Source organism: Dioscorea cayenensis, chromosome 2 (assembly GCF_009730915.1).
Source record: "Dioscorea cayenensis subsp. rotundata cultivar TDr96_F1 chromosome 2, TDr96_F1_v2_PseudoChromosome.rev07_lg8_w22 25.fasta, whole genome shotgun sequence".
Classification (NCBI taxonomy): domain Eukaryota; kingdom Viridiplantae; phylum Streptophyta; class Magnoliopsida; order Dioscoreales; family Dioscoreaceae; genus Dioscorea; species Dioscorea cayenensis.
In genome coordinates, this window is record NC_052472.1 from 22,582,604 (window position 1) to 22,606,326 (window position 23,723).

The window sequence follows — 23,723 nt, forward strand, 5'->3', positions numbered from 1 at the left end:
ATGCCAAACTTTATAATCCAAATATGATCAAATATTCCTTTAAACAAAAAGTTGCAAGCTCCCACTCCTATGAAATTTTAAATATAGAATCAATTAATATTAAAACTTTTGAAATTAATACTTGTCAAAAATATTAGGTGCGGATTACTTACCTCGAAAATACTCTACTCCAAGACACAATGCGAAGACCCAAAGCCACTTCTCAAGTGATCCTATAACCCAAGGATTGGCAACCATTACAACTCAAGAAAGAAAGAACCAATCAAAACATAAAATGAACAATATAAACTAGGGTAGTTCGTCATCAACAAGGCAACTACCTAAGATCACCAAAGGACTGCGAGGTTACTTTCAAATGCAAAAACACACATTCTAAGGCTGCAGAATTTAGAAGGTGAGTGTGTTCTTCTAAGCATGCACTAGTTGGCCCTTAAGCATGCTTGAAAGAAACAAGAATACATTCAAAACAACTAATTTACAAGCATAAAGCTTGGGTTTCTAATGAGTTCAAAAACATTAACATGTTGCAGGTTTTCATGCAAGAATATGCCCATATAAACACTCAAATGGCTGCAACCCTTGGTGTAAAAATAAGCATAAATATACCTTCAAGAAGGCTGCAGTTTCATGCAAGTATATGCCTATATATATTCCTTCAAAAGGGGTAAAAATCTTGAAGCAAACATAAGCATATAAACAAACAAGTTTTCATCTTGGCATACAAACATGCTATGAATGGGAGGTTAAGCTTTCGATCAAGGTGGACAGTTATGAACTACCTCTAGGTTTGCCAACAAGTTGGTAGCGATGATATCTTCTCCGGCCTGATCACCGGTAGCTACAGTGCTCCGTGATGCTCCTCACCCTTGAAGCTCTAAGTGGAGAAGTAATGGATACCAAGGAGATGAAGGAAGCAAGGGAGGGAAGAAGGAGGCAAGGAGGTTGAAACTTGGTTTAATCAGCAAAGCATGGATGTGATGGAAGCCAGAAAACACTCCGGAAATTCCTCCTTCTAACAAACTTTTAACAACAAGATGACAAGGAGAAGAGTGATTATGGGAAAAGCAAACAAATGATTAGCATCCTAAGCAAGGTTAATGTATGGGCGGGGTCCACACTAAGCCTTATGAGTTTGCTTTGATTGATATCATTTTCCAAAGAAGACTTTCAATTCACTGGCTGGCATGATAGATCAAGATTAAAGCATCCACAGGATTAAAGGGTGGAGGATATTGATAAAGACTTGATGGAAGATAAGCTTTGTGATACACGTTCCATTGTTGGACGAGACTGAAAATTGTAGTCAATGGACCGCAATGCAATAAAAATTACCAAAAAAAACTCGGTTTGTGGTCATTTGATCACCCATAGGAAGTGGAAGACGCGGATTTAGAATATCTTTTACTAACATACTATTCTTTTCTGTTTTTTAATAAATGTGGTTGTCACGCCCCGAACCCGGCTCGCCAGGCTCAGTGCGCTGACAAACGGCCACACACCCACCAAGCCGAGGCCCAGTAGGCATGCAAGGCCTCAAAACCTGTTCTCAAAAACACAAAACCTAACAAAGAAGCAAAACTAGAAACAAGAACAAAGTTCAACACTAAAAGAAATAACTAAGTGTCTTGCACAGTCATTACAATTTATTCAAACAAAAACTATGCCCACAACAAATGGGACTTATTACAAGCTAAAATAAACTGGCGATGACCCAACAATCCATGCTAAGCTATCCGCCACTCACCCTTACTCCTGATCTGAAAAAAAATATCAACAATATTTATGAGCTTGACAGCCCAGTAAGCACCACTAAAAATATAGGGATCAGTCGCACAAAAACATAATTTGTCGAAAATGCAAAATACTAAATGAATTTTGTTTCAAGTAAATACCAATGTCAAACACTAAGCATATAGGTCCCCCAAGTAACTTTTGCCCAAAACAAAATCACAAAATTCATATGTTTACCCTCGGTGACCCCGAGCCAAAATTATCAGAGGCCGTTATTCTTCACCGACGGAAAGCGGTGGGAAACTATAGTTTCTAGAACAAAATACGTGTCGACACGGTCAGTGTTTAACCCCCAGTGACAGGGTTATTGCAAAGTTATTTGGGGACTAGTTTCTATGTCAAAATACTTTCTGTTCACAAAACGATGAACTAACAAAATTCAAAACAAGCAAAGTACAAGAATTTACAGTAACATGATCCCAATTTTGTCATATCAAAATACACTAGTTAATGGAATACAAACAAGAATAGATAATAAAAATAATAATATTCTTTAATCAAAATTAAATAAATACCCAAAATTCAAAATAAATAAATAATTACACAATCTGAACTTTAAACACATGAATTATTCACAATTGAAAGTATTATCCGAAATTCAGAAATTTTAAACAGTCATAAATCAATACAGCATATGAAATTTCAAAAGTAAAAAGGATCAGGATTTAAAAGAATTATTTGAAAATTCGAAATTTAATTAAATCAACACGTGGGGATTCTAAAGAATCTCATTAATTTGAATATTAAATAAATTAAAATAATTCCGAAAGTAGTATAAACAATATTTGAATAATAAACAGAAACCTAATTATCACAAAATAAATAAATAAAATACTTGTTTTCACAAATTTAGCTAGTTTCAAATAAAAATCGTATAATTTATATATGGATACTTACCTAAATGTCTCACAACTCCAAGACTCCAAATCAGATTATCAAAATCAAGCACTCGAAGGATGCCCTAACAAACATAAAGCATGTGCATAAATGAATGAATAAACACAAAGGTTGGTGAACACATATCAAATTCCTTAAGGTAGTCTATGGGGTGGAAACTAAGGATGAGAATAAATAAGATCTCACAACCACAATAAAATTCAAGCACCTACCTTGGATTTTTCGTCACAAAACTCAACGAGGAACAAAATATCAAGAGCCTGCCGCCAAGGTCACCACACGACACAAGAAGAGATAAGGTTTCCTCCGGTTTTCTACTCTCCTTTTATTTTAAAAAAAACCAAAACAAATATCGCGTGAGGATCCTCGCTCGGGTGTTACGGAACGATAAATCAGATCCGGGAGGCTGGGATAAGATAAGGGTCTCCTTTTAAAATATAAATAAGTAGCCAACGATCTTCGGGTCTATTGGTACACGAGTCGCCGATAGAGCTCTTACCGAGTGGTGAGAGTTCAATTCTCGGCTGAGGGCACATTTCTGGGAGTTGTGAATAGTAGTTATGTATGGGTGGTTCCAGCGCCCACGTGAGCGCGGCCCCGTCCCCACTTGTTCCACCGAGGCTTGTGCACGTCCCTGGGGTCTCTAGTGGGTTCGCCCCGCTCCTCTTCCCCAAAATATAAATAAGTAGATAAATTTAACTAAAAGTAATTTAAAATTAATTAAGAGATAGGGGTCCACAGTGGTCCATCCATTTTTAAAAAATAAAATAAAATTTAGGAAATCCCTGAGATGCATTCCATGTATCACTTCAAGTGCTATAATTCTAAAATTATACGCCACATTCTTGCATTCACCTGCCTTATATATACAAGCTCTACACAAGTAACAAACAAAAGTTCAACGAGTTGAAATATAAGAAAAATTGGTAGAAACCAAAAGAATTGATGGTAGAATGGGATGTTAAAGTATATATACCTGGTACCATGTATCCATGTGTGCCTACAAGCATGCTCCAATGTGATGAATTAGGGCTTAGTAGTTTAGCTATACCAAAGTCGAATTCGAGGATGCAGGCCTTGTACTCCTCATCTAGCAAAATATTATTGTTTGTTACATCCAGATGAACAGTGGGTGGAGTACAATTGTGATGCAAATACGATAAAGTCTAAGTAATATCCGTGATGATATTCATTCTCTTGTACCAATCAAGCTCAATGGCTTCATCAATTCCGACTTTAATATTGCGCCTAAACTTCCTCTCTCCGTGTATTCATATACAAGAAAGTTGAATTCATTAGTGGAGCAAAAACCATAGGGTCGTACAATATTCCAACGCCGAATTTGATTTAACGCTTGTATTTCATTTTTGAAAGCTCTCTCGTCTATCTGATATTCTATTGACAGCAAATGTCTCTCAAGATAATAGTCTTGCTTTGTAGACAATACCTTAAGCACCAACACCAATGCAATATTTTTTTATTAAATTTTCCGTTGCCTTAATTAATTTATTGTATGCTTCTTTTCCATTAAAATTCCATATCGAGAAAATTGTGCGTCCATAAACTATACCATTGCCTCCATGAATTTGGACTTACTCCTTTTATAATAGAGAATTATAACTGCAGCCATTGGACATAAGAGAAACAACCTGCATCTTATAACACCCAAGATTTTTGTTCTGGTGCTTCCTTGAATTGGAGGGAATTGACAAGTGTTAGTGAGAAAAGAAAGGATATATGTTTTCAAAGAGGAGACGAGCAATAAAAGCAAGTGTATGAAGTGGTCTCTTGTTCAAACTAAAAACACTGCTTAATTACTTGCTATATCTTGCTACTCTTTTCTTTTTCTAAAAAAAGTGGATAAACCACTGGATTATTGAAAAGAAAGACAACAATACAAAGTGGGAGATCCTCTCACCAGTGAGGGTACAAAAATACGATAGAATAAAAACGAGAAACAAATAGCAGATAAAAATCTAAGCAGACGGAAGACACCGTCTAGCATCTCAGGCCTGTCTAGAAATGTAGAATGAACGTCTACTCCTGAGCTGCGTCGTGGTGGGAATCGCCAGTAAGATTTAAAGCTCTAGCGCTGAAGAAGTTGAGTGAGCGCTTGATTTTCTGAGATGCTTCATTGAGAGTTTGTTGATGCTTATCAACATCTGTTGAGAACCAAAAAAGAAGCATATTAGCAGTTTTAAAAATAATATTGAAACCCATGCAAAAGTTTTAAAAATAATATCTTGCTACTCTTAAACATTACAAATGGTATGACTTACATAGAGACTTGCACACATAAACCCATGTAAAAGTTACAACCTTCTTAGCCATACACCTAAACTAATTAGGGGTTAATATATATATATATCAAATAGTATAGAAATGCTAAAAAGGTTATTGATCCACTGACTTTAACTCATGAATATTAGTACTAATTATAAAATTACCAATTAACATAATCAAAATTGTGAGTGATAAATTTGAAACATAAACTAAAAGTTGGGACCAAAGTAAAATCGCAGCAAACAAAGCATGTAAAAAGGGTGTTTGGGCATAGACTTCCCCTAAGGTTACGTTAAGGTTGCACAAAGTTTTGCAATACAGTTGAACTAAGAGAGCTCTTAAATCATATTATCCTTTTTCTCAAGTTGAACAATAACTACTCCTATACGACGCTGATACATATTACCCTATGACTGCAATACACACCCCTTATATATATACATTTTTTTTAAGAACTCAAATGTATGATGTTACAAAACATTTTCCCCCCGGTTTGTGCGCTTTCACTAGCCTTTTATAGTGAGACTAGTACCATTAGACCAGAAGCCGTTTGGTTTACGTAGTTATTATATAAGTTTTCCATGAAAATGTAGTTTCTCTGTTTCTATGAGAAAATGAAATGTCAACAACCAAACTATCAAATCTTTTAATTAAAATTAATGAACTAATATATCCCTGTTGTACAAACAAGTTCTACCTTTCATTAGCTTAATTTTGTCAAGTTTCTCACAAGTGTTCAATACAAATGATACCAGAAACAAAGATGAAAGATTTCTTCATGCACAAAATCATACTGTCAGTGCCCTGAATAAGCCATGCCGAGAACTTAATTCTTCAATCTTTGTCTCAGAAGTTTCACTTTTCAGGCACCTTTCTGCGGCAATGTCTCGAATGCAGACACAGTATTGACAAATTTAATCCGAGGAATTGGTGCTCCGCTTTGCTTGATCGCACAAGCTACCTTGTCTTCGAGAGGGCATCGCGCTCTTAACATCGAGAACACATGGTTGTTCAGCCTTCTCGCTTTCCTCATAGCTTCCAATAAGTTTTCGTATCCCTTCTCAAGCCGGAGATAAAAAAAAGTTAGAAACTAAAAGAACCAAGCCAGCTCATTCACTCACATGACTCGAAAAAAATATATATGCATATTTAGAAAACAAAGTGTCATGGAATTCTTCACAAGGAGGTACCTGGGAAAATACGGAACTCTTGGCTGCACCGTGCTGCATGAGTGTAGCACCCTCAACCTCAGCGACGTTGAGGAACTGGTATGAGAAGTCGAAAAGCTCAAAATGCAGTTGTTGACCAAGTAAATACATAATTGTACAACCAGCCCAGGCTACTGAATCACCCAAGATATCATGATTTTTCGATTGGTTGATAACTGTCTCCTCCAAATATTCCTGAGATTTTCAGGAATTTTAGTAAATCACAGGCTGAAAAAAAAAAATCATGGAGTTGCACGGTAATATCTACTTACAAACTGAAGGCCACTAAAAATACGATAGAAATCCTTTGAAGTGGTAATGTCAATGAACCCTGTCTTAGGATTGGCGCTCCATTTATTGTAGTGTTTATCCAATGCTGCACTTGTGAAGGCAAGAGCGTATTCTAGGACACTTCCAGTTTTGAGGTTCAGTTTTGTATAAGAGCTCTGCACGAAATAAAGATATTTAATTTCAGAACCTGAATTGGTGAAGATTTGATAAGACACGAATATCACAGCCATTTAAATTCAGCAAACTCTCAGTATCCACGAGGAAAGCTTGTCTAAAAGCTCTTTACATCATTAAGCTGCGGATACAAACAAAAAATAAGATTATGTTCAGTTATAAAAGAGTAAGATACAACTAACATAGTGTCCTTGGCTTAATAAATCAAGTTTAAACCACAAACTTTATGCTCAAGATGTGAACAATAAGATTGCATCAAACTGTAGAAGAAAGACAAACACCATGAGTGCCACCATTGTTTACTTGCTAAGTACTTATTGATCCCAAAACCAGAAACTCAGAAGTTAAGCTTTACCGATTAGCCAACTAACACCAATGATGATAATTTTTCACACGTACATAAGCTGCAAGTCAATCTATATAAAATGATTCTAATATTCAGTAAAAATAGGATGGTGATCCTATGCGCAAAGGATTTGAGCTTTTTCCACTGAAACAGCAAAATATGCACTACCTGATGAAACACTTTCTATGAAACCAAGTAATAATTCCGGTCAGAATAGATCATAAGTAGACATTAAGTACAGTGTCTAATTGAGCAATAACAATGGTAAATGAATTGATGGTACCACAAGCTTACCAGCAGCCTCTGCTTGTTTTGACATGGTGAGAAAGGATGATGGATTTGGACATGTAGGGTTGGACACAATTGTAGCTGTTGCAGTTCGAAGTAAATGAACTATAGGACTCCCTTCAGCTCCATGAACTTGTTTTGCTTGTCCGTCGCTTCCAGTAATAAACCCTAACCATGGTGCCGTCTGAATGAATTGTGTTGTGTCACTCTTCCTCTGTTGATTGTTTGATGTTAGCATAAATATGATCCAAACAAAGTGATAAATCAAGGGGAAACACAATAAAAGATCAGTTTCATTGGAAAACCCATGCTTGCTAAAACAAATGTCAGACTAAAAAATAGCATCAATTTTAACTCCACACAACAAATGTGTCTTTTTGCCAAGATGAGCGAAACAAGTGGGGGCGGAGCAAGTGGGGGTGGGGCATGTACATATATGGGAGTTAGGATCACATGCACACAATCACTGCTCACACTTCCAGGAATGTGTCCTCCCCCATGATTCAAACTCTCATCACTAACGAAGAGTTCTAATGGGGACCTGGATACCAATAGACCACTTGGGCGTTGGTTCCGCACAACAAATGTTAAACCATGTATCATTTAGTCTTCACTGAAAGATAGGAAATAACCAATTTATCTGACATTTGCGCATATAATCATTAACAAATTAAAAAAAACCAGGTTGATTATGTATGGCAAAATTCACAAAAAAAAAAAATTATCTCACCAATACAATATCCAGAAGGCCCATAAAGTATATTGCACTTCCTATTTCCTTGAGATTATGAAGAGCTTCTGTTTTAAGTTCGGTTTTCATGCCCCAGGTCAACTGTTCATGAATACTTCTGTGGCAACCTGCATCAAAGTGATAAGTGAATAACAAGATGTTATCCAACTTACTGATGAGAATATTATATCAAGCACAATATAGTTATAAAGATTTTAACCTTTTGACACAAGCCATATCAAAATCAGTTAAAACAAAATTAACATGCTGAATTATCACAGGAAATTTTTGTTTTGTATAGTGCGGAAGCATGGTTTCTAGACTTGAAAATAAATTTCCCTTCTGCATTACATAATACTTTGTTTGAATATAACCATTATATGGCCAGTTGTGAGTTTCTCAAATTTTTCTCAAACATCATTGATTCGTAAGAACTTGTCAAAGCTTGTTAAACCACAATATGCTTACCGACATTTAGGTCAAACACCATGGGTAAATTCAAGGGGTCAAACATATGTGGTAACTTGACGGTTTTTCTTGCCTAGATAACATTAAAGCACATTGTGTCTAATGTTTTATTGCCAATCACAAGTATTGTTAGCAAGACTTAAATAATATTGATGAATCAATCAGCATTAGCAAACTTTTCCTTTTACTTCAGCACCTAAGCCGTTTCAATGATGAATAACCTGCTAGATACTATTATAAGCAGCAATATTATTGTCAGTTAAATGTTAAAAGGAAACAATTGAAAAGCATATACATAAAGAAACCATGAATTGTTAGTTATTACAATAGCCAATTCAGCAGCTTCATCTTGAGTAATGTTTCTTTAAATTCTTCAAAATTCTAAACATAACACAGACTCTTACCTGATACACCACCATCAAAAGGAAGTAGTCCAATAGCCTTTGGCAATGCTTCTTGCAGCCCACTAATTTTAGGTGCAATTGTTGTTATCTGGAAATGATTAAAGATTGTATTTAGGATGTTCACGATGTTATCAGAGAATAAAAAAACTAATGGAATTATTATAGCTAGTTTAAAAATGGGTGAGCATGCAATTTTGTTCCTGAACTACACACAAATCAGTGTTAGTCTATATAACAGTGATAGGATAAAACTAAAAACAAAACTTATATTAGTGCAATAAATTAGCACTACACTTGAAAGATCCTCACACAATATTTAACATTCTCTAAAATTAATTTCATGAAACTTACCTTGTTTGAAATATGATCTAAAAGAGCACGAATAATCAAGGGCAATGACCTTGATCCGATAAGCTGGACTATCGCAAACATGTGAGGAATTCCAAAGAACTCATGGTACAATTCTGCCAAGTTTTGATATGCCAAATTTAAATCCTACAAGAAGAAGATGTACGTAATTAAATTGTAGATCAAAAGCATTAAAAGAAAAAAAATATCTCACTGCTAGATTGCAAAGACATGGGAAAAATGAGGAAGGAAGTTCATGTTCAACATGATTTACTTTTCAAGAAAATGAAAAAGTTTCTAAGAGATGTTAAGTCTAGGTTTCTGAAAAATCAACCATTTCGAGCGAAGGCATAGGGACTCATCATCAGCAAACCAGATGAATTTTATATTCATGGGAAATCAACACATTCTCATTGAGCTACAATCTCAAGAACTTCATAGTACGCGAAAGGGTTTCTTTGAAAAAAGCACACACAATTGCTTCCGCTAATCTCATTCTCGATACCCAGCAAAAGGACTTTTCTATTTCATATTCATCTATTGCCATACAATATGGCATTAAATATGGTATTCAGATAAGGGATACATTAAAATGAAAAGTAGGCCAATAATTAAATCCATATAAAAAATTTAGAAATAATTTACCTGGTTTCCACAGTAATAGTAAACCTTTGAATTGGGAAGGGAGGCCTTTTGGGTGGTATGGTTAGCTCCTTTTGGAGAGCGGACAAACCGTTGAGTGGTATTACAAAGGATAAAGTTTGGCAAGAAGTCATTCTGCATCTCAGTCCAGATCTGGAATACACAAGGTCATTAACTTAGAAAGTTCTCGATAATCACATTTGCAAGCAAAGACATGATCAAATTATATTTCATGAATCTTGCGACAGGATGATCCCGATATAGCTCATATCATTTCTTAGGTCTACATTTTCCAATAAGAGACCATATATTAGCAAGATTTTGACTCATACACACCAAAGCTTTCTGACACTAGATTGACTCTGAGAATAAATAAATAAATAAAGACTTGCACACTCTTGTCATGCACTTATGCTAACACATCACGTTTGTAGTGGTAGTGATGAAGCCAGAAATAAGTAAATAAGCAACAAGAAGTTCAACTCTCATCACATACATTCAACTTTCAGCTGAAAGAAAATGATAATTAATAGTTATGCTTTCTAGTGTGGAGAAAAAGGTTGTCCTTTTTTCTTTTTCTTTTTTTAAGATTGAATTCAACTCTCATCTCATACATTCAACTTTTCAGCTGAAAGAAAATGATAGTTAATAGTTATGCTTTCTGGTGTGGAGAAAAAGGTTGTCCTTTTTAAGTACAACAGGGAAACATACCTGTGTCACAAGTCGACTCGAAAATGAAACAAGTGAAAGGTTTTCTTGCATCTCATTCAGCATCAAACTAAATGAATCGAGTTCAAGATTCCTCATAAGTAACTTATGAGTGAGCTTTAAGACTTCCAGTAGTTGTTGTAATTCCTATGTAATCAAGAGATTAGTCTCTATAAATAAACATCTCTGAGAGAGAAAAAACACAAAGATCATAACTCACCACAATGGCACACAAGTCCTGGTTTTCAAAACGGTCAAACAAAAAGTCAATGTTCTCCCGAAATAATTTGTTCATTCTCTGTGTGATTAAGCTCCTCAGATCAATTGTCCGTCCAAGCAGCTAGATATTAAAAATAATGATCAGCTCCAAGTTCAAACTTATATGCAAAGAAGAGTTAACTGAAAAAGGCTGAAATTAAATGCAAACTACATCAAGAAAGCACAAGATACCATTGGATGTTTTTTATTAAATAAATGATACCAGAAAATTTAGTCTACCTTTACTCTTCTAAGTTTCAGTATTTCATTGAATCGAATCGGTTGAACAGAATACTTTTCACTATCATCAGATGCAGCAATGAATGCTTTATCAAGTAACTCACTGCACAAGCAAACTCAAGATAAGAGGATTTGAACTGCTAAGTTTGTCAATAAGGAAAGTCCAGCAATATTGATTTACCATGCTGCACAGCTTTTATAGTATGAGAAGATGATCTCACTGAGCTTCAGAACAAGCAGATCAAAACAAAGATCAACCTACAAAAACAAACAGATCAGATCAGGGTATTGAGAAGCACAATATGAAAGCTTAAATAAAATGTCACCTATGTTATACATACAAGTTTGAAGAGATGGTTGTGTCAAAGTGTTATACTAAACACAATAAGAGAACTAATAGATGTAGCTCAGTTTGTCCACTTCACATACCTCAGCTTCAATTTCATCATATAGAAACCGTTGCTTCAGCGCAACCAATGCATGTTGAGCAGAATCATTGTAGATATCAAACGGCATCAGAATGCTTTCAATAAGCCCAGCATCACGAGATTCAATCACATGATCAACAAGCATCCAGGGAAGTGAACATTCAATTGGAAACTAAACAGAATAATTTATTCAGTTAGAAACTATTCTAGGCCAGCCATTGATACAGTAAATGACCTTGTAAGATAAAAGAAGGCCACACCAATTAGTCAAAATCACACAAAAGCGGAAATTATACAAATAATTAAAAAATAGCAGTGGTTAAAAATGAATGCGCTAAATAGCAAAGTAAGATTTACTTCAAAGAAATTAATAAAATTCTTCACCTGGATAACTCGAGAAGATTCTAAGTAGAATTCTCTAAACCAAAGAAAACCAAGATCTGTCAATGTACCAATTGTTGCTGCAAGAACCAGAAAGCAAAATTTGATATCTGTGCAAAAGATCTTACACAATAACTAAGATTCAATTTCACTAAGATATTGTAACAACAAAAGAGAAAACTCAGAATTGCGAAAATTCCAATATTGAAGATACATTTCTTCCTTACCAAAATGTCAAACATCATCAGTCAAAAAGAAAAATAAGGACAAAAACAAACTACCACAGCTTTAAAACATTGAAAAGAAGCAAGAATGCTAGATTTTTTTCTTCTTCTTTTTTTTTCAAAAAGATCTTAAACAAGATTCAGATGTCAACAAGACAGATATTACGAATGACCTTGTAACTGGCATTACATAAAGGTAAAGACTGGGTCTTGCAATATCATGGTGAAAATAGCATTGTATGTTCAACCATAATGTACTGATAAAATTTCCATATGGACCTATGGTAATGAAGTTTCTTAAAAGATTAAATAAAAAAATTAATCTAACAATTTTAATGGACAATTATATACAAATGGAAACAGTCAGGAGGAATAAAAAGAAACCTGTGTAATCCAAAATATGTAAGAAAAAGCTGAGCTTGTAAAAGAAAGTCTCCAACTGTTTGAGATCATCTATAGGAATCCCAGTGCCACTATTCCCAAAAAGCCCTCCAGGTTTCCGTAAATTGCCACCAGATACAAGCTCACATATCAGAAACTGCAGGCAATGAACCTAAACAGAGAATGTTTGCATAGTCACATATCAACAAATTTGTACTTTATAACTGAAGCAAATTATGTCAGTTATAAACTTGCAATTTACAAAGAAAAAGTGCACTTTCTAGAATTAAAAAGGTGCTTCCATATTCACCATAAAAGATTGTTATTCAGGAAGCCCTAGTACCCCAGTGAACTTTTTCTTGATCAGATCTGGCAAGTGCCCTACTCAATCAGGCTCAGCTGACTAAATTGCAGAATAATTTATAAAATACTAGCAAAAATTAGTTTCCAACTAGGAAAGAAAACTTCTTGTAAAATGTTGATTGGCAAAAGCTGATGTTCTAAATTGTGGTCTAATGAGAGGAAGAATGTAAACCTAAGTTGAGAAGCAGTATCGAATAAGTTGCTAACCTCCATCTAACTACCACATTAACAGACAATTGAAAATTGAATAAAAGAATATAAGAATTATTAAGACCTGAGCGGCTGTGGGAGCAACTGGTCTTGGATAAAATGTGTTTGTCTTTGCCTCCCCACTTTCCGGATACATCGAATGCAACTCTGGTTCAGCCTTATTTGTGTTTGCCATCCAATCTGCTGATAGGGTCCGCATGTCAGAAAGAATCCTGAAAGTTGAGAAGGAGCAGTGAAATTTCATTAATTAGCTGCTTTAGCAATACATAACATAAGACTGATCATTATGCAATTGTCCAACTTCTTTAACGATGAAGATTAGAATTAAAGGGTTTCTGTGATATATTAACTTAAAAGCATGGCTGCTTACATTCTTATCTAAGTCTCTATAGTTGTAAAAATTCTGCAGGGCACATGTCCCAAATTAATGTTAAAAAATATGCCCCTCAACATTGACAGAGTAAGAAACGAAGGAGTTTAACTTTCAAGAAATATTGCATTCAACAGTAGCATAAGGATTAACAGAACTGACCTAGATAAATCTTTCTTTTTACGGAATGTAGATCGCAACATGACATCTAGCTTATCCTGCACAAAATCTTGAACTTCCACATGGATAGTCTCCCACAAAGCATCTGCTACTAGTGCATCACACCGTTGCATCATTGAACCAATACCTTTTATGTAACTGATAAGCTCTAACAAAGCTTTTCTTTCATCAAAAGAGTAATTCCAGCGAACAACCTACATGGAAATTTTACATAACTACCACTGTAAACATCACATGGATTGTAGGTTTCCCCACCGGGATTGACAAAAGATTTCAAAATAACCAATGGCACTACATAATATTTCTGGAGCATCAAAAGCACAGAGTTCCATGCAAAGTTTGTGGAGTTAAAATAAATAAATAAGAAATATATTCAAAACCTTTTCATAGTCAAAATAAGATGCGGTGCTCTTATTAGTGTCTATATGAGTTAAATCTTTGCATGGACGAGCAAACTTCCAGGCACACTGCTCCCAAACCTTCCCCGTCCATTTGCTCAGGAGCTGAAAACCATCAACAACTACATCATACATGTTTCCTTTTACATCCCTGGACCACTCACCGTCTGCACCCTCCATTGACTTCAGTATCACAATCTGTAGAGAGAATGATGATTAGCATTTAGCAGGACATCTTGGAACAGAACAAGGGAAACTTAAGAGGTGAATTTAATTATATAATTTACCACTAGATAAATTGAATGTTAACTTATCTGCTTGTAACAATTATACAAGGACATGGATAATCAAATAATTAGATTCTGCATTAGAAATTCTTATAAAAAGAAATTGAAAGATAATGATACCGAACCAATCTTAATGCTGTAATCATGACCTTGCACTATCACATAGCTTTTCTATAAACCAATAAAATACCTGATTCATAGCTGAAGCAAACCGAATGGCAAATTCATCATGTTCTGCACGAATAGCTCCGATGTGATTGATAACGAGGTAATTCCTCTGATATGTAGGTAAGTCAAGGTTTAAACAGAAAATCTGTAACCAGCTAAATATGTCTCACAGAAAACACTAGATATGCACTATCTATGACATAGCATGATAAAGATGATTTGAATATGCCATGAATAAATTCAGAACTCATGCAAAGACATGGTCTAAACACATGCCACCAGATCATTATGTCTTGAGTGTTGTGATCTTCAACAACCAACATGCTGTTGAAAATGCCCATTGTTGTGTGAAGATGAAGAGCAATCGTGGGCCAAGCAAGTAACAGCTAAGATAACTAGTAAAGAGTTGTGCCCCAAGTATTGAAATCAACTGTTGTATAAAATGAGATAAGAAGAAAAAAAGAAAAAGAAAATGAGCGTCTTTCAGTCACTAAGAATTCTTTCCATGTAGATTTCTTGAATGTCAAGGCATTGTTTATGATCTAGGTGTTTATAGTGTCTTAGAACATTACGTAGCTCAGCAATCAATGAAGCTAACTTGCCATCATTCTCCATATGGCTTTCTACAAAGGGAAGTACACAACCAAGAACTTTCCTGCTCATATTAAATCCAATTCCAATAAAAACATCAGCTGCAAAGTACACATATTTATGAAGGGAACATATTCATAATCAAATGCACGATGTTTAGGATATTCTTGCATTTCGCGAGGAGGGATCTCGTGTGGTGCAGGTAGGGTTAGAAGACGAGTTTGACTTGAAAAATTTGGGAAGTACATTGATAGTTCTTTCAATATTGAAGCTGGTGAAAGGTGCAGATCTGGGAATGCAGGAATAACAGGATCATTCTGCAGCAAACGAGCAGCCAAGCATGAGTACCACGAGAGACCAGAAAGCTCCATGACATCAACCTTGTCTGAGTGTTAGTAAGATAAAATGTAAGAAAAGCAGATCTTATTAACAAGTATGAAATAAACTATCATGAGACAAACCTTAAATATGTTAATAAGACGGTTGATTTTGACCCTTTTATACAGTGACTCACTGTCTTTCTCCGATGAGGTTGCTAAAACAACAAGAACGGGCAAAACACGGAGGAGGGCATGTCGTTCTGGATATAGGAGGGCAAAGTCTAGTTCCAAAGACTCTACACAGAACACAATGAGAACATGTAGAATGTCTTCTACACTATATTCAAGTCAAGGAACCAAAAATCTGCTGCCAGTGTAAGACCCATAAGGAATGAAAAAAATTCCACAACAAAATCAGTACACAATTTGTTTTAGTGGAAATGTGAATAAATGAAGCAATATATATGTATAAAAAATAATTGCTGCATGTCCTTGAAACACAATGAGTATGCAAACAATGATCAGCATCCTCAGTTTCTTCAAAATTCCCTGCCTTCTTAAATAAAACAAAAATTATGAAATATTATTTTCTTAATTTTTCATTTCAAATACAGATATTTGCTTACATTTTGAAAAATTTTCCTTATTAGCTACTCTAAACTATGATTATCTAGTGCAAAATTCCAGTCAGAATTTGAGCTCTTCACTAAAGGTGATCAGTTTTAAAAAGAGTTGTTCCTTCATATGTTATAGGTGTCCCTCCATTAAAGCCAACAGGAGATTTTGAAAGCTATGTCCAAAAATGGACCTCATCTTAACTGATTAAGAAAAGCTTAAAACTTAACATTTGATTTGTACATTCTTCAAAAAAACAAAAAAAAAACATTTGTTATGATGCGCTATAAAATTTCCCTTAATTTATCAAGATGAGGCATTTGCATGTCTGCCCCTAGTAAAATATAAAATTGTGTATACCCTGAAAAAACACCAGATTTTGTATGTATCTCATAGGATTAAAATTAAAAATGGGTCGTCCTCCCCTTCCTCCTCCCTCCCTTCTCATTACTTACTCCTGTATTCTTCTTCCCTCACCTATTGTATGTGTGAAATATCAACAGAGAGTGGAGAGGTAATCTGTCTCTCTGATCTCTCATATTCTACAAAAAAATTGCTCATGAAAAAGAGAAAATAGATAGAAAGAAAGATTATAAAAGGGAGAGGAAGGAAATAAGTGCAAAGAAGAAGAAATTGATAATGGTAAAGAGAAAAGAAGGAAAAAGAGGCAAGAGTGTCGTTTTACAATATATATATATATATATATATTTTGAATGACTTCAGGGATATATATATATATATGTGTGTGTGTGTGTATGTATGTATATATATGTAAATTTTCAGTATTTTCGGGGGGTTACATGCAATTATAATTTTTCCAAAGGTACACAATTTCATATTGTCCAAAGGATATGCAAGCAATTTTCCCTAAAAGATTTATGGCTCATTATTCAATATTATAGCTACAATAATCATAACAAATTAGGACCTTAAAAAAGATTGGCTCTAATTCATACGAATTATTAGGAAAAGACTCTACAGTAATTTGATTTTCTATAGTAAGTTGGTTTTCCTATCATATTCAAAGGCATAGAAAGTAGTGCAGATGGTCTTAATATTGTATAAAGTTATCGCTGAAAAAGAACATCAACCATATAATATTTAAAGATACGTATTCACTCGAAACATCTCCGCATGCAAGTTCAGCAAAATAGCCCATCTCGTGCTTAAGAAGATCTGTAACACCAACAAAAGCAATGCTACATTTAGTTTCATAAAAGTGGCAACTTTAGAGATGTGTTGTCTATTTGAATTGATATAAAAGCAATTTTTTTCTCAGTAGGTTACACACAGTTTGGAAAAAAATAAAATATAAAATATATATAAATATGGCATGCCACCCACCTGCAGATCATCTAACTCTTCCCTCATCGAATCAGTTTCTTGCCATTGAGCGCTAACCTGTGTAAATGTTCTAAAACCCAAGATGCAAGAATAAGGAATTGCATGATATTCAACTTAAAAAGGTGACAACCAATGGAAATATTTATATTCATAAGCTTATGGTACATTCATAAAATAAATTATTTTATATTTGTAAAATACATACCTCTTATACCATGAAAAGTCATTAGGTATACTTGCTTTGGCATTTTTAAGATGATCAAGTTGCACCAAAACATCTAGCAACCTCAGCATAGACCTGAAATCAAAAATAAAAACTTCACACCTTTCCTTAAGTATCTAAAACACAAAATATTAGTATCACAAACACACAATTATGCATGTGGTAATCATAATAACTATCAATTTGCATGATTATGCATATAGAATGCTGCAGTCAGTAATTTGTAAAAGGATTCCAGTTCTAAGATCAAAAATATAATTAACCAGCACAAAGATCTCTTTAGATACTTCAGATTATCAAGTTATGAAGTATTAGACTGGTATAAAAAATGGTGTCATAGCTGCTGTGCAATAAATTGATAATAATCAGCAAATTTGGCAATTGAAATTAATCATAACAACAATGATGTTTCTTAGTTTGAAAGAGCTTCTTCACCACCATATATATAACATAATTTTCTTCTAAATACAACCTTAAGAGAAAATAAAACACTGCCTAGCTAGATGATCCCCATGAATCAGATCCACAAACCAATCCATAGTTTCTAATGTATGGAATGTATATACATAATTCCTTGCTTCCTCAAGAAAATTTTGCTTTGAGAACAAAATGCAAACTTCAGTAAATAAGATTAAGAAACAAACCTAAAACATGAGTCTATCTTAGTACACAAGTGAACCATCCTCAACATGGTAGAGACATAGAGGTCTTGCATAAGAAAAAAAATCCAAGCAACTACCTTTTGAAAGGAAAAAAAAAAAAGAAAATCAAGTGGCTACCTTCTGAAAGAGGGGGAAAAATAATCCATGTGAAGTCAGAAAAACAACTGATTTAACAGCCTTAAATGAGGGAAAACAAGGAATCCCTAGTGATTAACGTATTATCACACTTATATTGAAGAAAGATATGTATCACCAAACAATAGCATGGTTTTATCTAACTCCGATGAATATGTGGAACTCCATGAAGTGAAGAAGAGAGGAACTGATTACCTGAGATTAAATAATCAAGAAAAATAAAAAGACCATAAAATTATTGAAGGTCGTAAAATTGTTGAGAGAATATAACTAAACAACAGCAGATGATTAAGGTTTCACTGATGCTTCAGGATTCATGAATTATTGAAGTATTTAGGATTTTTGCTTAGTAAAGGATAGTAGCTTACTAGTCCAACAGCTAAATAATGCTTAAAGCGCAATTTAATTATTAAAACAAAGAGACAAACCAATAATGAGTTATTGTTGGTCCATTTACAAGTCTTTCAGGCCTAGAAAATCTCTGCATGTCAGCTGCCAGCTGCACCAAAGGGCAAAACAACAAGAGTATCTTCAAATGTGAGTTTCAAAAATAGAGCAAGTAAAGGTAAATTATCATTATAATATAACTAGAATTTGCATGACAAGAAGACTCAGAATACCAAATAAAAATCCAAATAGATAGCCTACACATTGTGATAAAACAATAAATATTTCATCAAACAAGCCAAGCAATTGCATTAAAGATTTGGTACGGACTAACAACACGTAGCATTAGAGCAAACTTTCTATTGCTGAGTTGGCACAAAGATAACATGGATAAGAACACCCTTAGATTTCATTGATAGAACACTATTTGTACAATCTAACTCCTTTTGTTTTCTTATGCCAAGTGCTAACAATTATTTGTGCCTACTTTCAGTCACATCCAACTCAGACCAATTCCATCTCAGCTTGAACTTTGCGTATAAACCCTAGCTATCAACTATCAAGTGGACACATGTAGAAAGCTTCATCTCAGTACAGATAGTGTTGAACAATTATTCTATCTAGGGTTTAACCCCCACTCCAGACCTTAATTTTACAGCTTATAGATGCATATAGATATAAAATGTTCCACATAACCTCTCACACAATCGAATGTAATTGATTTAGTGCAAGAGATATTAAAATTCAAAGATTGAAAATAAGCAAATTTTATGTCACATTACAGAAGTGTACAGAAAGTCAGGCCTTAGAAGCAGCAGATGCTTGCCACCGTTGTATTTCACGCAATCGGCTCATCTCCAAGTCAAGAACTTGATATGTCTCTAGATACAGATCTGCTTGGCTATGTTTCATAGAATCAGGCAGCTGCATTAAATTTAAAGGTCTCAGTAACAGATAAGTTTGAAACTAAAGATAAAACGTATAAATGAGGATGCATCAATTATTTGGTACTGATCCACAGTAAACTGAACCATAGTAGAACATAATCCTTTAAAGGCATTTTCTAGACCATGGCACGGAGGGAATGTACAACTAAATTCTTCACAAGGATTATCATAGATAATATTAACAAAACTAAAGCAAGAAAAATTTAATCATTGTGGATACAAAATGCTCAACGCAATGTGAATGAATCCAAAACCTACATCTAATGAACATAAAATGATGACTATTTGGTTTTTCCAGAACTTGCCTAATTGATTCAAAAGCAATGATCAAGACCAGATTAATATATAATATAGAATATTAAATCCATCTGTTAATGGCAGTTAACAGGAAAAGATCCAATTCTGCAGCTTGCACTGCATACTGTTTGCTTCACTTGTTTCTCCCACATTCATAACTCTCAAAAGGTCACCAATTTATTCCAAGTATAAGGGACTCACATTTAAAGTCAAATTCCAAGCACTTGATTTCCATCAAGAGTTAAAGATCTTCATCTCGTACAAATTGTTGCCATTTCATTCACCTCTAGGGTAAATATGTGTTAGACAGGCAAGCAAAAAATTAGAGATAAAGTGAACAACAGGCTCATATGAAAATTCACTACATACTGAACCATAACTTAAACACAAAACTTAAAAGAAGAAAACTTAGTATTGATGGCTAATGAAACTGAAACTTTTCATATTCATGCAAAATGAGCATCATCTTATATGTTTCTAACTATAAAGAAACCTTGAAACCAGCATACGAAAAATTTATGCAAAACCAAAAGATCAAACCCAAACTAATCTTGCATCATATGCTCAACGAGAAAGATGCTTTATGAAAATGGTCTTAACAACAACCTGTGGAAGAGCTTTGACACAGCTCCTGTAGGTATACAATACTGATGCCATCTCTTTTCCTTCTTGAATCAAGGTATTCTGTTAATGTAAATGAACAAATGTAAAAATTAGAGTTGCAATATTGAACAACTCTTATCATCATAGTACAATAATCTCAAGTATTATCATCCAATGGGAGTCTGAAACCAAACAATGCTAAAAGAACAAATAGATAAATGGAGGAGAAAGCAATTATTGTTTTTCGACAGGTCATATGGTGTATCTAATAAAGTAATTATGTTGTCTGAAAAATATACAGAAATGATCAGTGGGGAGATAAACTAAGCTATGAATTATAAATATGCATCTACCAGCTGGTTGATTGCTTTTGTGTCTTCTGTCAGCGATAGACGATATGCAGAAACATCACCATATTCTGTCAACAAAAGAAATTTTCTCAAATATATAGACATATCAACAAATAATATAATTTCAAAAACTCAGAAAATGACTTTTGCACGAACGTGGAACATACCACTAAAAAAGTAGCATATTTTTTGAAGTCACAGAATTACCGTATACTACTTGCATAAAAGCAAATTAATTTTTTTAAGATAAAGGCCATAATATTAATTGCAGATTTCAAAAGAAATGGAACTAAATTAATACTTATCTAGTGCGAGACATACCAATTGGGCTATTAGTAGCATATCTTTCACAAGATAGTGAAACTGATAGTCCTTGCACATCCGGCTGCTCATCCTGAAATTTAAGCAATCTCAACATGCATTGTTTGTGGGATGAACACAACAGAAAATTTCAACAACAACTCAGAAACAGACTGCTAAAATAGAATAACAGAAAACTTAAGTCTCAGATTAGTCAAAAGACATTGGTCGGAGAGAGAAATACAAAAGCATGAAAGCTTGTTCTAAACATGAGACTGAAGTAACATAATGTAATTACATAGGCATTCGATCACGCCTAATAAAACCATGGAAGTAGATATAAAGAATATTTCAGTTTTAGGAATAATAAGTTAGTCAATATGATCCTGGTCATAATACATTTTGAAAATTACAGAGAAAGCAGGGATCACTGAGCAAGTGAGCATCTTTAAAGCATTAAAATGAGCATACCAAATATACTTGTGGTCTATAACCTCCAAAAACACCAGATTAGCACTAAATATGTCACTACTGTAAGTTCTCACATTCAAAGGGAACAATAAAGCCAATGGACTATGTCATTCAAAAGATTCCAGCTCAATTGATACACCCATGTCTTACAAGAACACCTACCAAAAATATCAAACAGAGTACAGTTGAAAAACAAATAAAAATGCAAGGCAATGAGGTTAATGCCAGAGCATATAGAAAGAAACCAAAACTAACAATCAGAACTCCAAATACTTCACTTTTGAAATAGAGAACTTCATTTGTTCTATAACTCCCCAAAAGTATGGCAGCACAAGAATTTAAATGAAAGGTAAATTCAAACCAAATAACTCAACTACACGAATTACAGAATGAAAGTTTGACCTCTCTAAAACCTAATTCAACAAAAAGAAAAACATAAATAAGCATCAGCAACAAAGGAAAGTACCTCCAAGGAGAAGGTCGAAAGCGCCGCAATGGCCTCCTCCACCGGAATAGCCATAAAGCGCTTTCTCACACCAAATCTATCAGCTGAGAACAAGAAAAACAAGAACTTTAGCATAAACTCAAATCCTAGATCACAATGTCGCAGAAAAATCACAAGTTTATCCAAAATTCAAAAAAAAAAAACGCATTGAAATTCTTAGACATATACAAACAAACATCAAATGAGCAATCTTTGAAGAAAAATCTCACCAGAAACACTTGGATAATTCGGCAATCGAAGAGATTGAGATTTGGGAAGGAGTTGGTGGGGATGAACTGAAAGGGGCTTGGGAAACTTGGGAGAAGTACGTTGAAAAGTTATGGAAATAGACATGACACTAGAGTTATTTACGAAATTGCCATTCGAGCCTGGATTTTGCTTAGATTTGACTCAAAGGTGTTATCATGACTCATGATGTGCCCAAATATTGTTTGACACGTTCGTTGAGTCTTGTGAAAATTATAAGTAAAAAAAATAAGAGATTGAAGATGAAGACATTAATATTATTTTAAATACATATAAATATTTGATTTTAATTCAGAGTTATATCTATATATATATATATATATATCTAATATCATGTTCTATCGGGAGTCTCGTAGGTGTCGGTTATTATCTTCACTCTCAGTGGAATTTCTTTTTGGTTCTTTTTCTCCAGTGACTGTACTTTTTAATTATTTGTGATTTATTCATTTTATTAAAATAAATATATTATAAATCTAAAAAGTGCGATGACTAGTAATTATATAAATTTATGAGAGTATATTTAAATTTTTATTATTTTTTAAAGATGAAATACATAATTTTTTTGTGTTTTCAGAAAAAAAAAAATGGATATGTGACTCAATCATCTTAGCCAATATTGTGAGATAAAAATGATCCCTCAACCTCCTACTTGATAAAAGAAAAGGAATTATTATTTTTCTAATGTGAAATATATCATTGTTTTTCTAATTAGATTGTTAACAAGAATTTATAATTCAACTAATAAGTTGAGTTTTTTTTATAAAAATTAATAAATCATAAAAATATATTATAAAAAAGAAATACCAACAACAAGTCAACAACAAAAACATAACAATAAAGAAAACATTATGCTTAAACCATTGTGAGTGATTTTAAGTAACCAACAAACAACAAAGGAAAAAAAAGTAAGAGAGACTTCTGAAAAAACAAATAATTAGAATCATCCATCTTGGCAGCACAGACAAAAACTATTGTAAAAATAATATTGATTGAATCCATAGTTGTAGTTAGATCTTTTAGTGAGCCAATTTCTATTTGAGCTCAACTGATTTTAACTCAAAACATAGTCGAGTTACATCATTGAGCTCATTTTAGCCCAATTTTAAGTGCAACCGGGCTTTGCCCAAGCCCTATTCTCCAAGTTGTTCTACTAATAATCAAATGAGTTTGATATGTAACTAAATACAATACAAATAGTATATAACAAAATAAGTAGTTGTGGTATATGGAATACATGATTGTAATTTTAATCTTTATTAAG

General features: G+C 34.0%; 1 protein-coding gene across 1 annotated transcript; it reads right to left on the bottom strand.

The window, feature by feature from the left end:
• Nucleotides 1–5,591: 5,591 nt before the first annotated feature.
• LOC120269411 (protein PIR-like) lies at nt 5,592–22,509 on the bottom strand. Its single transcript, XM_039276751.1, is given in 32 exon segments — nt 5,592–6,028; nt 6,162–6,374; nt 6,452–6,607; nt 6,609–6,625; nt 7,285–7,492; nt 8,009–8,136; nt 8,881–8,968; nt 9,232–9,375; nt 9,874–10,023; nt 10,582–10,725; nt 10,799–10,918; nt 11,077–11,179; nt 11,258–11,334; nt 11,506–11,676; nt 11,889–11,965; nt 12,494–12,662; nt 13,128–13,275; nt 13,596–13,807; nt 13,994–14,209; nt 14,489–14,582; nt 15,223–15,374; nt 15,519–15,714; nt 17,104–17,168; nt 17,337–17,406; nt 17,542–17,634; nt 18,785–18,855; nt 19,548–19,667; nt 20,594–20,671; nt 20,944–21,008; nt 21,262–21,334; nt 22,178–22,260; nt 22,426–22,509. Coding segments are annotated over 31 exon segments (3,867 nt in total). The 5' UTR covers nt 22,232–22,260; nt 22,426–22,509; the 3' UTR covers nt 5,592–5,833.
• Nucleotides 22,510–23,723: the final 1,214 nt, after the last annotated feature.